The sequence below is a fragment of the Melanostigma gelatinosum genome (assembly GCF_949748355.1).
Source record: "Melanostigma gelatinosum genome assembly, chromosome: 17".
NCBI lineage: Eukaryota > Metazoa > Chordata > Actinopteri > Perciformes > Zoarcidae > Melanostigma > Melanostigma gelatinosum.
In genome coordinates, this window is record NC_136650.1 from 2642521 (window position 1) to 2658366 (window position 15846).

A 15846-nucleotide genomic window follows, 5' to 3' on the forward strand; every position below is an offset into this window, starting at 1 on the left:
AAAAACATCAAACTGTCCAAGAATTAAAAGGCAGACTGCAATCACAGCAGAATATATTCACACAGCTACAGCCCAGTGCATGCTGAAGGTATGTGAGCAGAGCTCCGACCAGATACAGACTTTTACAAATGTCAGTTTGTGAAGAAACACCATCGCAGACCGAGTTGATGAACTAGCAGCAATCTAACAACACAGCTAGCTGAGAGACGAGCAGGTACTTGTGTTTCTAATGAACTGTTGATGAAAGTACAGACAACACGGATACATCATCTATCATGTTCATCAGACCTGACTCTCAGTGAGCAGCTCTTGGATGTAGCTGCATGCACAGGACGACGACAGGGAGGAACATTAGTGATGCAGAGAGGTGAACAAACAGCTTTGAACAAAGTTAATGTCAGAACTTGTGTTTGATATTTGTCTGTTATTTTCTTTAATAGTTTGATCTTTGATAGAGTAATGAGAGTTTCTTAACCCTCAATTAAAATGATTTATGTTATAATAACAGAAATGTCTTTAAATATCATTTTTCATTTCTATAACTGCATGTACAATATTTTTACACTTGAATAAACAATCAAATGCAGAGAGTTATTTAACAATATGTTAGGAGAAGTTAGTTATACAGTCTTACAGTTACAACCGGCCCTTTGAGGGCGACAGTGATGCTGATGTGGCCCAGAGTGAAGATGAGTTTGCACCCCTGGGTTAGAGCATGACTTTGTTGGCATAGCAACTCCACATGCGAGATAGATATCCAGTGATAAAGCACCGGTCAGGAAGACTGAAATAAAACTGCCAAGTGATGTCACTTCCTGACTCACTCAGTCATGCTATTTATCCTTTAGTGTCTTTCATGCAAAGTTTAAGAAACTACTTGCAAATTATTAAATACATAACTAATCCTACCTATTTGAAAAATCCAGAATCTATAAATATGTAAATCTTGTTAATTTCATAAGTCTAACAACTGGACCCATGTCTCCTACTTCACAGAAACATCCATAATTAATAAAACCTGGAGGCTTTCACACATAGGCTAAAAACTACTGGTGATGTCATAATGTGCAGCTGCTGTCCTGACATTCACACGTTCACTAATGGGCACACTGTACAGCCACGACTACGACCTCTGCCTCCTCATACAACTATGAATGCGAGGTGTGGACCTTGTAACCATCTCAAAGTATTTTGTCAGAGCTGCATTTTGATGGTTGATATAAAGAGTAAAACACGGCTAGTATTATATTCACATCAACCCCTCAATGAACACATTGTGTTGGAGTTCATGGTATTTATTAGGCCTTTATTATGTAATATAAAACTTATGATAAACATACACAGTCAGGGCCATAAGTATTTGGCCTGTTTCGAATTGTTTTTCAGACGATTGTCTGATTACTTTTGAGCCTCTGAAAAATGTGGAGGCTGAGTAAAAATGACTGTGGCTCCTAAACATTAATGTGATAGTTTTGTTACATCACGGCTGAGAGTGTACACTTCAACCACATATTGACTGCTTCATTTCAAATCCATTGCAGTCGTGTAAAGAAGCAAAATTAGAAAAATGGTGTCACGGTCAAAATACTTAGACTGTACATCAAAAATTAAAAAGCAACACCAGATGTGAGTGAAGTCTGCTCCCTAAGGAGTCTCTTTGAAAGTCCACAGGAAGTCCATTTGAGGCTCCTTGTGGACTCAACTAAGTTCTGATTCTAGAAAGCCATTGGCCTCCAACTTCCTAGGAACCAGAACCCATTTAGTTTGGGTTCCAGCACGATGCTTATGGTTGCTGATGTTTTTATTCTGGTTTGAAGTTAACGGGACTCCTCGGATACAAAAACCACAAACAGGAAACACAATTATATTGGTCAGATACTTAGGTCAGATATTGGATGACAGTACTGGGTTTTCAACAACACATGTGAATACGTACCCTTTGCTATGAAACCCCGAAATGAGATCTGGTGCAACCAGTGTGTGTGATCTGATGGAGCACCATTAAATCCATTGTTACAGAATGGATCGAATATAGCACCACAACAAACCTGCCAACAGAGGACCAATACTCAGGGACCAGACGAGGAGGACATTAATCTGAGAGACCAGAAAGAGGAGGGGCCAGAAGGAAGACACTGCTTCACCAAAATAAGAAAACATGTTGTGAGTTCACCTAAAGGCAACAGCTGTATAACAAAACAATGATGCAGCTGTGCCATGTGTCATAAATGTCTCATTTGTTAAATGCTTGTTGCCTCGACTCCTCTCCTCACAGCTCTTCCTTGCCTCCTCCGCTCGCATCTCTTGTGGGCGTGACTTCGACGTCAGGAGAGGAGGCCGGGAAAGGAATTGAGTTTGTACCAACGGGTTAATGAGAACTGGTCCACGTGCTCAATACTAATGAAATGGGGACCCACGTTGTTCCACAGTGCTAGTGGTCAAAGACTCCGCAGGGTACTGTGGAGGTATTTTATACCTCCTGCTAGGATTGATAACAGTGTATGTAATATTATAGTAGCTTATGAGCATTCCCAACACAACTTATTAGTATGTATTTCTACTTTGTTGTAAAATTACACTTACACACACACACACACACACTATTCACAAATGAGCTGTGTGTGACCGAACGCACTCTGGTGGAACGGGTGTATCTGGTTGACCTTGTCTAAATGGGGTCTATGTTCTGCATGCCTGTTTTCTCCATAATGGACTCATGTATGGCCTGTGCTCAACCGTTTTCCTTTGAAGAATAAATAGTTAACTTCCAGGTTCGCACTACTAAATTTAAACTGGCTAACATACGTGTGTGGTCATAAAACTGCCCCCCCCCCCCCCCCCCCCCCGTTCTGTGTGATGGGGGGGTATATGGGGGTCGACCCCAACCTCATCTGTGACCAGTCATTTCAAACCACAGTACCTTTAACTCGGATGGACAGATTATAACCCACATCCATATTTAGACATTGTGTCACGTACAGTAAAGACACTATTTCATCTGCAATTTACATAACTACTTCATAAGGAAGTTGACATTTATTGAAGAATGAGCAGAGGTGTACATTTTATACTTATCACCACTTAATCCACATTACATGAAAGTCATCATTTTATGAAACATAAAAAAAATAATCATATCATCTCCACTTTCTTATAGCACTGACAGCAATGAACCAATGTGGCAGCAAGACAATCCTGACATCATGGGAGTGACTGTCATCAGGTGTGATGTCACAGTCACGTGTTAGACTTCTGCCGTTTCCAGAACCTCTTGACCTCGCTGTGTCCGAGCGGCGACACCACCATCACCCTGTGAGCCACGTCCTGCCACACCAGACAGCCCAGACCCTGCAGCACAGCAGCTTGATTAAACACACAGTATGAGCACTGACAGAGGGACCACGCTCCTCTAACAGGAGCCGCTGAACCTGGCACCTCATATTCAATCATGTGCAGTTACTTATTGGTGAGTACAAAGTTATGACTGATAAAAGCGATGGCCAGAGTTACCAAACCCAAGACCCAAATTATAATGAACCAAAGTGTTCCTTGAAGATTGCCCCTCAAGTATACAAACATAGGAACAAAAATGTCAATATACTTTTACAGTGTATGTGTGATTTCATTACTGTAAAATTACTGTTGTTGACGGTAGAAATCATGAATAAAATGTGCAATTGAAGCATAAACAGGGTGAAAAAGTGCAGTGATCAGTGACAGCAGAACACACAGAGACAAAAAAACATCTAAACTGATGATTAAATCCATATAATGTTCATAATAAGATTTATATTATTCAGTCATGATGAGATGTGGAACAAAATCTCACCTGAGCTCTGTCTCGCAGCACCTCAAAGTCAGCCTGGGAGAGGAACTGGTTATAGAGCACTCCTGAAGACAGGTGAGGAATGAGGTTAAAGGCCAGCACAACAATAGACTCATCCTCTATTACTGTCAGTCACAACCTCCACGCCAGAGAAATCAATCACACACACTCCCTTCTCCACTCAATTAACGGATTCTAAATTTAAAAAACTGTGTTTATGAGACATAGTTTTTTAGAAATATAAAGAAATAATGTTATTGACACTGAAAGTACAGTAAGTTCTCAAATAAAAGCCAGTTCTCAGATAAAGGTAAGTAGAAAGGTGTGTTTGCAACACCCGCTGCTGTAAAGTTTGATTGAATGAAATACAGCCCTCAACTGGCTGAGCCCGGTCTAGGCTGACAGTGGATCAGATGTGGTTTTCACTCGCATGTCTCGCACAACAGATACGCTCTCATTTTGATCGATGCAGATGTTTGCAGCGGCTCTGTGCAGGCGCTTCGCCTCATGCCTTGTGCTGACGGTTGCTGCTTAGAATTAGTGCTGATGAAATGTTCATGATATTGAATTTATCATTTCAACAGGTAAACATGGAGGAAGTGTGCAGATGAAAACAGGAGCAGATCAGAAATCTGAGAGAGATATCACTAAACTAAGACAAAATGTACTTATAGAAATAAAGGCCTGTCATCCAGTCAAACATCTGTTGCCCAGGCTTGCACCCACTTTGACAAATAAACTCACCCTCTGTGAACTGCAGTCGATCTCTCTCTAGCTCCCACAGCTGGATCTGATCGGTTATAGTTGGAGGCAGCACTGGAGTCTGAAGCACAGAGATGGAGGTGAAGCCACTGCAGAGCAGCTAAAGGCCAAACATTAGAATGCAGTGGGAGTTGGATGTACCTGTTTGAGCATGACAGGGTGAGCTCTGGTCCTCAGGAAGTGGATAATCTGTGGGGTAAAAAAAGACTCAATCAGCTGGATGGAAGTGTGATCTACACATACAGCTGGGTAAGAATCATTTCCATAACATACCAAACAGACATGAAGACATCTTCTGTTAAACACATACTGTTCTGGTCCCAACACTTCAAAACATATTTTTAACACGTTTGTATAAATTGTCAAAAAAGCTCAATGCAAATAGCGTACATTTAAAATATAGCTAAGAAAGCGTTTATCATCTGAGATATGCTTCTGATCCACTGGAAATAGTCTACAGCAGTGTAATAACCCACTTACTAGATTCCCATCACTATTATTAGGAATTCTGAAACGTATACCTGATGAGGATCTGCAGACAATATAGAATAAACCAGCAGTAAGGAAGACAGAGTTCTGGAGTCCTTTTATATGTGCAACTCTTTCCATCTCTGGCCATTGCCTCGGGTTATGTATCCAGTAAGACTTGAGAGGTTGTGTTGCTGTAATCATTGGCCATTAAAAGAGCCCTTCCTAACATGCTTCCCATGGAGGTGATGGGATGGAAGCCCAGCTCCACTCAGAAACACATTGCACAGGTATGTGAACACACTGTTCCTTAGCTGCAGTGGAGGCATAATAACAGGACCGACCTGACACAATGTGAACCCATCCTACCTGGACAATGATCTCACAGTACTGGTGCAGGTGTAGCTTTGAGCAGAAGTGTAAGAACAGCTTGGTGGCATCACATGTAAAGCAGATGATCCACAGTGCAAACAGGCCAATGATGGATGGGGTCCAATCAGTTCTTTGAATTGAACATAGCTAGCAGCTCTTACTGGTCACCTCTCTTACATGCATTCATACTCTTTGAGCATTCACTCAGACTTCAGTAACTCAATATGTTCTTCAGCATCAGCTTCTCTGTTTCAAGCATACATTAAGGTGACAGGTGTGCTTTACATAGTGTTTACATGTTGTTAAAGTAGCTCCACATGCCCAATATCAACACATACACTGTTATGAGAAGAGGTATTTGGGGGCCAGCTGGACAATATTCTGGTGATGGCAGCATATATATTCCTCCTACTTGTGTGTAGAAATATAAAGGGTATTTACAATGGATTGATGGTATCATGCTACTGGCCCCTACACACCTGCGGAGTACATTGTGTGCAGTAGTTGAGTACCTGTTGTGCTGTGATGCCGTTGGCGATGGCCTGTTGCACTGACTCCCTTGTTACATGCGCCACCACGACGTTGGGGAAGCGATACAGCATTTCACTGAAGAGAGCCACCAGAGCGATCTGAAGTTCTGAGTCTGGGAGGGACACGCAAACCCCAACCAGTCAGTGCAGCTTCTGTGAGCTCGTCCTTTCAAACGCTGCTCTGTGTTACTCACAGAGACAAATCAAATGCAGTCAGAAACATTGAATCATTACTGTGGAAAGCTTTAGATGTGTTGGTACGTTTTATGAACACTGGGCTGAGCCAGGATACCCCTGCATCCAGTCTATGCTAAGTATGCTAAGCTAACGATTTCCTGACTCCAGGTCTGTACACATAGACATGACACTGATATCCACCTGAACCCCTCACTCTCAGTAAGAGGGCTGAACTCTCCCTTCTTGTTGAATATACATCTGGATAGTCTGTGCTATTCACTGGTTGTAATGATTTAACTGTTGTGCAGTTCACACTTCTCTTGTATCAAGTTTTTTGGAAACACAGCCAGCTGGTGTTGCCAAAATCCAATCTATCTGGTCCCCCAGTCTTCTCAAAACTGGTCTCATCTGAATAGGGACTTGTGCAAAATGTATTTATTTCATTTATTAGTGTTGGCATGTGTAATGGTAAAACATGTATTTGAACTTTGTGTCCTCGATGTGAATTCGAAAACTTACGTGTCATCTATTAAGTAAAATGGCGAGTGAAAAAGTAGCAAAACTACTTGCAGAGCGGCAGAACAACTTGTTCCTTACATGGAGTAAAGAAAGTGCAGACTAAGCAGTAATCAGAAGTGGTGGTTGAAAACACCTCATGTTACCTTGAATGTATGGAAGCTGTGAAAAGGCAGCTGGATACAGCAGACGAGCCTTGGTGGAGCTGCACTTTGGATCTAACTTGTTGCTGTATGAATAAAGGAGCCTGTGTGTTACATATTGTGAAGCTTTTACAACATGCTGCTGAATACGTGTTGTGTTGTGCACTCTTCCCTTGCAAGCAAATAAACGGAGAAAAAGACAACTTTGAATCTTTTGAAGACTTTGTTATTGATTTGTGAACAAAACTCTCTTCTCCCGATTAACATAGAAATCTTCCACAACACATGCAGCACAGAAGGCGTCCAGTGTTCATACATACCTGTGTAGGCGTAGATACGATAATTGGTTTCTACCACGATGAAGCCTGCGTCTCCAGTACCAGGGATGGAGATGGAGGAGGAGGAGGAGGAGGAGGTAGTGACTCCTGCAGCCAGGGTGATGGCTAGTCTGGTTGGGTAGTACCGCCTCGACTTCCTCTGATGATAATAGATAATTACAGAATATTAACATATCATAAATATACATACTTGTCATGAATATAAGCATTATATCTAAACTAATTTCACTCACTTCATATTTAGTTTCATAAATGAGTCTTTTCTGTCTCAGCAAATTCTGCTTGTAGATTTTACAAAATGACAGCCATTCATCAGTCACTTGATGGTCGCTGCCAGGGGCGTTTCTAGGACTCAACGAAAGGGGGGGGGCTTAGCCCTAAGGGGAGGGGCATGTTTGTTTGGGACCGCGGATAGCCAGACAGTTCATAGATCGGTTCAATCAGAAAGAGTGTGACTTTGCAACTACAGATAGCCACATTCTGTAACTACCTGTACTTACATTTCACTCCGTGCATCATTTGCTTTGGGCTAAGCTCCTTGTCTATAATCCTGGCTGTCGTTGACGAGAGACGTTACTTGGCAGAGTGAGAAAGCCAGCGCAGCAGCCTCCCCAAGGTCCTAGTGCCCGGGGCTCATATCGTTAAGTATGATGATAGGCTATTGGATTGTAATTTGAAGGGGAAGAAAACATACAAACCAGAACGCACACACATATGTAGCATGTTAGAGTATGAATAACTTGTCCATGTGAGAAACAATAGTTTCATTTAATGACATCACCAAAATAAAAAAATATATATATTTTTTTAAAGCCAATAATGCCAAATTATCTGGGGGGGGGGGGGGGGGGGGGCTGAAGAACATTTTAGGGGGGCTTCAGTTTATTCTTGTGTATACTTTCATTACTGTATGTGCACAATTGGTATTTTTCCACATGATACTAAACCCTTTTTACAGTCTGTAAACAATGGCAACAGAAGTACAGCGGAGTGCAACAGCTTGTCAGCTATGAAGGACATTAACCACCAAAGATGGAGAATGCAACCTAAACAGAGGGACTTTCCAGATCCGTGTTCTATCCGTGAGTGGGTAGAATACGTTAGCCAATGTCAGATATAAACATGTATTTGGTGAGTCGTTGGTGTAACGTTCTACCAGAGAGACATCACGAGCTACAAGTCACTAGATGATCCACTCTGTGATCTGTTCATGAACGTCAAACGCAGAGCTGTCCCTTTACTGAGTCTTAAAATGGACAGTGGTAGTCAACACGTACAATAGCTTGCAGTCACAGATGCCACCGGTGTTTCAGTCTAACCAGTGACCGTGTTAACTGGTGACTCTCAGCCGAATGCTGTTTACATACATTACATCATCTGTGTTTATTATTCATCAACCGTTAAGCAAGTCACTACGAGCAACCACTGATGCATTCGGCTAAGAGTCAGCCGTTAACACGGTCACTGGTTAGACTGAAACACCTGCTGCTCTGAAACGGTCGTGATCCGGTCTGAATTCTGTAGAACTCGAGTCTGATGTTGGAATAATGATTCTGATAACTGAACATACAAGCAGACATGTATGATGCTGGGAACAGTTTAAAGCTTGCTCACTCGTCTGGATGTCTGAGGCTAATCCACACTTCTGACAACGTGCACGAGCATATTCTGGATGATGTCAGCTGTAAAAGCGTCTATTGCCTCAGTCATTTCTGCTGCCACTATGATGTGTGAGCTGCTTGTATTTTGAACATGTTCTAGAGCTAGATGTTGCTTACATATAATCATGTAAACCATTTGCTCCCTGTTTATTTCAGTTGAGTGTACTTTTGTATTCATTGTCTCGTTGCAGTGCAAGTACAGGTGTATCCCATCGTTGTTACTGCTGCAGCGACCCAGCTTCCCCATAAGGATCATGTGAAGGAGATGGTAAGGGAGTGGTGCTGACACTAGTTTGTGTGTTAGTGGCTCCTCCCTCTCCTTCTCAGTGCTTCACCTTTCTCTGGAAGACAAGTCCAAACTCTCGCAGGTGCTGCAGGAAGGTGAGTAATGACTCGCTCATGCCCTCCACTGAGTAATCCTGAGGCACACAGGCAACACATGATCAATAACGACAAAATATCTCTACCTAAGCAGGACTCTTCAGACCGCTGACATCGTCATGTTGCTTTACAGCACACACACACACACACACACACACTGCTGTGCACTCACTCTGCCCAGAGTAGAGAAACTGAGCTGGAACAAGAAAGACAAGATCTCCACCAGGTCCATCGCTCTGGACTGCAAGAGACAAGATATGAAATGTATATCAGTAGATATTCTCAGAGAAATGCAGGTTATGAAATAAAAGCCGGCATGAACAAATGAATGTCAGCCTTTAACAAACAACATTGACCGACATTAGAAGCCACTCGTATAGCTCACATGGTAAATTCCATGTACATCACCACGGCCCTGATTCATTGAAACGCAACACTTCTGCAGATATTTGGCAGTAAGAGTCTACAAGCAATCTTTTTTCTTAATTTCCCTTAACAATTAAAGTATGTAATCAACTGTTGACTGATCAACTTGTGTGTAAATATAAATATGTCAACATGAAGGCCTCCACACTGCCAGAGACACACATACTGATGGGGCAGTCATGAAGCCTTTATTTTTCCTATTTGTTTCTGTATGAGGTTCGTTTCCTTTCCTGCTTCACTGGGACATGATTGATTCTTCAGAAGGGCCAGAACAAAAATAACTGAGCTGAATCCACCTGCGGCTGATGTATGTATGAAATGTATGAACATTCCTCAGTCAGATGACTTCATCCATGCTTCGTGGTTAGTGAGGCCCACCTTGTCCTCTAGTTTGTATTCGTTCCACACACTAGTAGGGCATTGATAACACGAACCGGGCTGTGCGGTCCGTGTAACCTCGCGCTTTGATACTTTGTTTTTTGGTTTGGGTCTGGGGGGCAGAGACAAGACAACCACTTGTGTTTTTGTTTCATTACTTGGCCAGAAGGGGAGCAGGCAGCAGCTCCAGGGGACAGAGCCTCAGTTGACGGTTAAAGCAAGTGGCTGGTGGAGCGCTGGCTCCAACCTGTTTAACGGCAGCAACAGAAAGTTTGTCCCCCAGGATCAGACCCTGCGGAGGTGGGGACCCACTGAAGTAGTCTCCTGGTGGCTGTGAGGACGAGGCGAGGGGACGAGTGCTTTTCTCGTTTCTGTCACTTTGTATTTTATCCAATCGTACACAGACCATGGATGTACTGTTGACAAGCCTCTCATAAGGACACACGGGACGCAACAGTGACTCAGCAACGCCTCTCGAGCTGAAAGAGGTATTAGAAGACAGGCCGGGCTGAGGCCTGACATCTTTGATATAACAATGTAACCGCTTCACATTCTGTTGATAATGTGAGCTCACTTTTGAGTGTTTTAAACTTAAATTCTGGCCAGATCTTACACATTGCACCTCTAATGGTTAGTGGATGATAAGCTCTGGTCCAACGTATTTAAAGCTTGTCAGGTCAAAGAAGCAGATGATCCCCAGATACCTGAGCAGTTTTGAGGTACTGCAGGGTGAAGTACCACAGCTGAGAGGTTGTGTCCAGTAGCAGGAACTGGAAACCAGCTGACGTGATGTAGGGCGCCTCTCCTGCCTCACTGACAAACAGAGCAGACGACAGGAAGACATCTCTGGGTCACTAACAACAATTATTCAACAGACAGTTCAGTGAGTTTATTCAGTTTCATTCTTCTGCTTGGATTTTCCATAAGTCTACATAAATGGAGGGTGTGCTCTTCGGGTGGAGTTCGTCATTACGAATGTAAGCCAAGTGCAGTTAATTCAACAAAGCTTGTTAATGTTCAGCCGACATCTTCATGTGATGAATCAGCACCATTTGAAAATGATATCATGCCAGTTGGTCATCAAAAGCATATTCAAAATCACTTTGCAGTTTCAAATTCAGAAGTGTTTACACCAACTAACTAATGTTAATTAGCTAGCTAGCTACAGCTGATGAAATCAGCTGGTTTCATTTCAGCTGCATCAGAAGGAGAAATGAGAAGCTGCTTTTGTCTTCTTATCTCTCAAGTCAGCGTTTTAGAACTATGAAGTTCTTCAGTGTTATTAACATCAACATTTAAGTTCAAAGAAACACAGACAGAGACTAACAGAGGTGAGCCAGACATGTACCGAGTGGACATTTTACAGTCAGTGGTCTCCATTAGTACGCTGTGTACCTTTTCATGAGGCCTGCTTGAACCAGCAGCTGAGCCAGGTCCTGGCTGACAGCAGCACAGGGAGAACCCACCATGAACTGCAGGATGACCTCCCAGCGCTCCATGGCGTAGCGGTCCAGACTCTCAATGTCCCGTGCGTGGCGGTCAGGACCCAGACTGCTGCCCTCATCCGCCCATGCTTTGCCCCTGTGTGCCGACAGTCTTTACTGCAAACAACAACAGCTAGAGACTTGTTTCGTTACTGTGGGAGTGAGATGTCATCAACATTCTGAATCCTTGTCTATGACTGTAACAACATTTAACCTTGTCCAGACATGGAATGGGTGAACCTTAACCGACACAGCGTGACACAGCGAACATTCCTGTGGAGGGATCACGGGGAGCAGACCTACCCGCCCAGCAGAGCTATCCTCAGGTTGTCTTTGAACACTGGATTTAAAATGTATCCCTGCAGACCACCCTGCAGCTGCTGACTGTGCCATAGGCGGAGTCCGGCCAACACCGACACGCATTCATCATGATCCCTGCAGGGAGACACCAAAGACAGAGAAAGTCACAGTGAAGTGCAGTGCTTGTCATCTGAAATGAGTCGTCCAGCTTCTCTCCCACTGAATGTGATTAAAGAGCTCATGCACACCTCCTCTCACCTGAACGATGTCTCTGCCTATGAGAACACCACCGCTGCTGACACTATGTGACAGTCATCCTTCATTGGTTTACAGTACCATCAACAGTGAGTCATGCTGCTGCAAGACTGACTCCAGGTCCCATGCTGTAGTCTTGATCTCACTGTTGATGGCGTTGTCTATGCTCTAGTAGTCTTACAATGTATTTCAAGCTGTTGTCATAACAACAGGTCCTACAGTTCATGATCAAGACCTTTTAGGGCAAAGTCATTCTCACTTCAGTTATTGAGCCCATGAAGATCTTGTTTTCACAAAGAGTTAAATACCTTTACAGGAGCAATGGGATACTAGAGGCAAAGAGACATGTCATTTGAACACGAACATGCATTAAATGTATCATACGTACAAAATGCATGTAAATGGACTGAGATTATAATTTCTACTTATTTCATTTTAAATTGGAATACGTTTATAGATTATAGTAAATGATTTAAATCAGATTGAAACTGGCCACTAAAGCAAACCTGCACCATGAGAGACACAAAGAAACGGTGTTCAATGTGAATCGTTCATGTGACGGCCGATACCTGATAAAGAGTCAACGCGCTGTGTGTTACTGTTCTCACTGTGGTGAGACAGGTCCATGCATCCAAGCACTGGAAACACTTGGAATGAACCACACAACACGGCTGATCTTTGTCAATGTCATTATTAAATTCTGTTTTTACATTCAATCAGTCACAGCAGGAGGCCGACTCCGTTTTCAGTCCCACAGAACTCCCTGGCTTCAGATGACCCGACATAAAATCATCCCCCACAGTGAGGCAGGCAGAGATATCACATCTGTTCTCTGTATCTGAGGACACTCAGAGAGAGGAGAAGCTGGATCGGTTCATCCCTCATTCAGGTACCTATTATTGGGTGAATGACAGCTTCTGCTGCCTAACCCTGCAGGAGACTGTCTGGAAACAACAGCTGACACAGCATTCATTACAGAGCTCTGTAGAAAACTAACGTGAACGTCAAAACCAATATCAGATATCAGCTAGCCTATTGGTGACAAGGGCCGATCCATTCTATGTTTATGATATACATTATATATTGGAACTGGAACTCCTCTTCAGTTTTTCTGCAGGATGTTGACATATGCGTAATGAGTTAGTGGAAATAGGAGCAGGCCATTTCTCATTAGATGGAGATTCTTTAAAATAAACAAGCAAACAGTGCAGCAGCAGCAGGGTTTCAGGGCTCTGTGGACTGAGTCCCAGCAGCTCAGTGACTGCACTTCACTTCTGCTGCTGGATATACTAAAGTTACAAACAACTCTTCTTCACTTCCCTGGAGTAACGAGCAATGACGGTTCTCTACAACCCTGAACGAGCACGCCACTAATCCCTAAAAACAAGTCATCGTAAATAAAACTCCCCAGGAACAGGTCAGTGGGGGAAATGTTACAAAGAGCGGAATCTCCACACGTACAATGCTGCTAGAGGTGTAATGAAGACACAACAAGGTGAGTGACTTACTTCTGACTGTCTACTTTCACCCACAATGCCAGAGCTGCTTGTGGGAGAGGCTGATCCAGGAACAGCATACGCATCACATAATTCTTGGCCAGAGAGGGGAGTTCCCTGTAGAAGATCAGACACAATATAAAATGGTCCTGGGAACCATATGTCTGTATAAACAGCTTGAGCATCATACCTGTAGACAGCCAGACATGTTGCTGGATGGTTGTACAGTCGGTCCAAAATATCAGGGCTCAGCTCTCTCAGGTATTCATGCAGATTCTTACACTGCAGCTGGACACGTAGCTTCATTATCTACCGAGATAAAGAAGAACAGCATCAGGGCATAGTCACCGACAACAGACAGACTCAGTCCTCTGATTACGTTGTTCAATGTATTGTGGCTTTGGTCATATCTCAAAGTACATAATATATGAAATAATATATATAGAATAACGTATGACTGGGTTGGACCACCCTTTAATTCAGCACACGTATGTGATAGGTAACTTGAATTAGTTGTTAGAATGAGTGAGGCAGTGTGTTAACAGCTTAATCTGAAATGTTGTGTTACATTCAAAACAGACACAACCGAACAACTAACGTGTCAGCGGACAGAAGTCTGGAAATAAGCTTAGACGCATGTGTATCTCAAATGCATTATTTACCGTGAAGACGGAAATAAAATACCGACGAATTATTCCTGACAGCACATTTATTTTAAAGTACAAAATAACTGCATCGTTGTCATACGGCACTTCTCTTTCGTTGTGGGGCCATGTTTTCAGGTCACGTGGGCATAATACCAGCGTCCTCATTGGTCGTGTTCTTCTTCAGCTATCTTCAATGCTAATGGTGGAACAACTTAAAGGGCGCAGTACCGCCACCTGCTGGACTGAGAATGAAGGATTCATGAACCCAGAATAAAGAAAAGTAAAAACGTCTTTCAGTTTGACCATTCATCATTTCAGACTCAATCATTATATTATATCCATAGAACTCAAACTATTAAAAATAACTTAGTACACACACACACACACACACACACACACACACACACACACACAGCTACACAGGATAATAAGACGCTTCTAAATTTGAATGTGAATTTGTGATGTGAGCCAGACCCCTAACATTTGTCCTTTGTGCCAATGTGGAGGTACCATGTCTCCTGGTGATTTGTTTTGAGGTCTATGTCTTGAAGATGCATGATAGCATAGCAGCAGTGGTAGCTGTCTATGTATTATCACTCCTTTTTGCATCCCTCCATCATTATAATGTCTCCATATTCTTTCACCATTTTACATGTAAAGTCAGTATAAAAGAGGGTTAATTCCACAGAATATCATGAAGTCATATATTATTGTAAAGTTTAGATTATTATCTATCTACCAGTTGCACTTTCTTTACACCAAGGACAACATCATTTGACCTTTGACCTCAAACTCAATATGCAGCATTAGGACAATTTCTGAATGCCTCTGCAATTACCCGTAGAACTAACTTCATACTGATCTGCTGTGCCTACGGATAGTTCCACCATAAAGAGCACAAAGGAGCTTTACAACAATAAAAACTTTTCTCATCAGAACAAACTTTGTGCAGTTTGTTTCTGATAGAATCTTCAGAACCTTGCTCTGGATTCTGTTAGTGGGCAGTTTGTAAATAGCTTTCTCAGTAGCAGAAACAAAGTCATACAAACACTTTCCGAAGAAATTAATTCTCCACCAGGTCCATCCATTATTTCATATTTCCCTACTCTTATCAGTTGTCAACATGTTACAACTGATGAGGCTCCAGTAGCAATGGGTTATAGTGCAGGTGATGTGTTAAGCATTATCAAAGCATCAGACTTGGTATACTGGTGAAGTGTGGGGCCCTGAACATTTTCAGAAATTGAGCCGTCACAAAAACGTTTTGTGACGGCCATTTTACTTTCCGCCATAACCAAATGATGTATGTTGCATCATATCTCCTGAACCAAACAGGACAACACAGAACAGGTGACGAACTACCTCAGTGTTTTGTGGTGAAGATTTACAATAATACCATTTACAACATCATGTTGTACTGTTCATACTGGTGAATTCAGTCGTGTTGTCAGAAGCAATTCACAGTATCTGAGAACCTAGTCTTCGTAATCTGTTGTAGGTTTTAAAAGCATAATGCATATATTCATCCATATATTATTCAAAACGACCATAACAACTTGAAATGTATTTCACAAACACGCTTGTTTGTTTGATTTGTAGTTGTTGAATCTGTCTCGGCTCGCTCACATGATCGGAGGTCCATTATGTCGAGGAAAATAACTCTGGATTTGGCTAAAATCTAATTTG

General features: G+C 42.5%; 1 protein-coding gene across 1 annotated transcript; it reads right to left on the bottom strand.

Annotated features, from left to right (window-relative positions):
* Positions 1 to 3004: 3004 nt before the first annotated feature.
* Positions 3005 to 14287, bottom strand: gtf2h4 (general transcription factor IIH, polypeptide 4). Its single transcript, XM_079288502.1, has 14 exons — positions 14176 to 14287; positions 13704 to 13822; positions 13526 to 13630; positions 11766 to 11897; positions 11374 to 11559; positions 10683 to 10791; positions 9347 to 9415; positions 9129 to 9212; positions 7115 to 7271; positions 5941 to 6071; positions 4730 to 4777; positions 4571 to 4649; positions 3830 to 3891; positions 3005 to 3348 (listed from the first exon to the last, which is right to left on the bottom strand). The coding sequence occupies exons 2-14, from the start codon at positions 13817 to 13819 to the stop codon at positions 3238 to 3240; spliced, it is 1389 nt and encodes a 462-aa protein (XP_079144628.1). The 5' UTR covers positions 13820 to 13822; positions 14176 to 14287; the 3' UTR covers positions 3005 to 3237.
* Between the last annotated feature and the right edge of the window lie 1559 nt (positions 14288 to 15846).

Coding starts and splice junctions, on each gene's coding strand:
- gtf2h4 (XM_079288502.1), bottom strand. CDS start 13,819: ATGAAGCTACGTGTCCAGCTGCAGTGTAAGAATCTGCATGAATACCTG. Junction 13,631..13,703: donor ACATGTCTGGCTGTCTACAG/GTATGATGCTCA, acceptor GATCTTCTACAG/GGAACTCCCCTCTCTGGCCA. Junction 11,560..11,765: donor AGGATAGCTCTGCTGGGCGG/GTAGGTCTGCTC, acceptor GTCGGCACACAG/GGGCAAAGCATGGGCGGATG.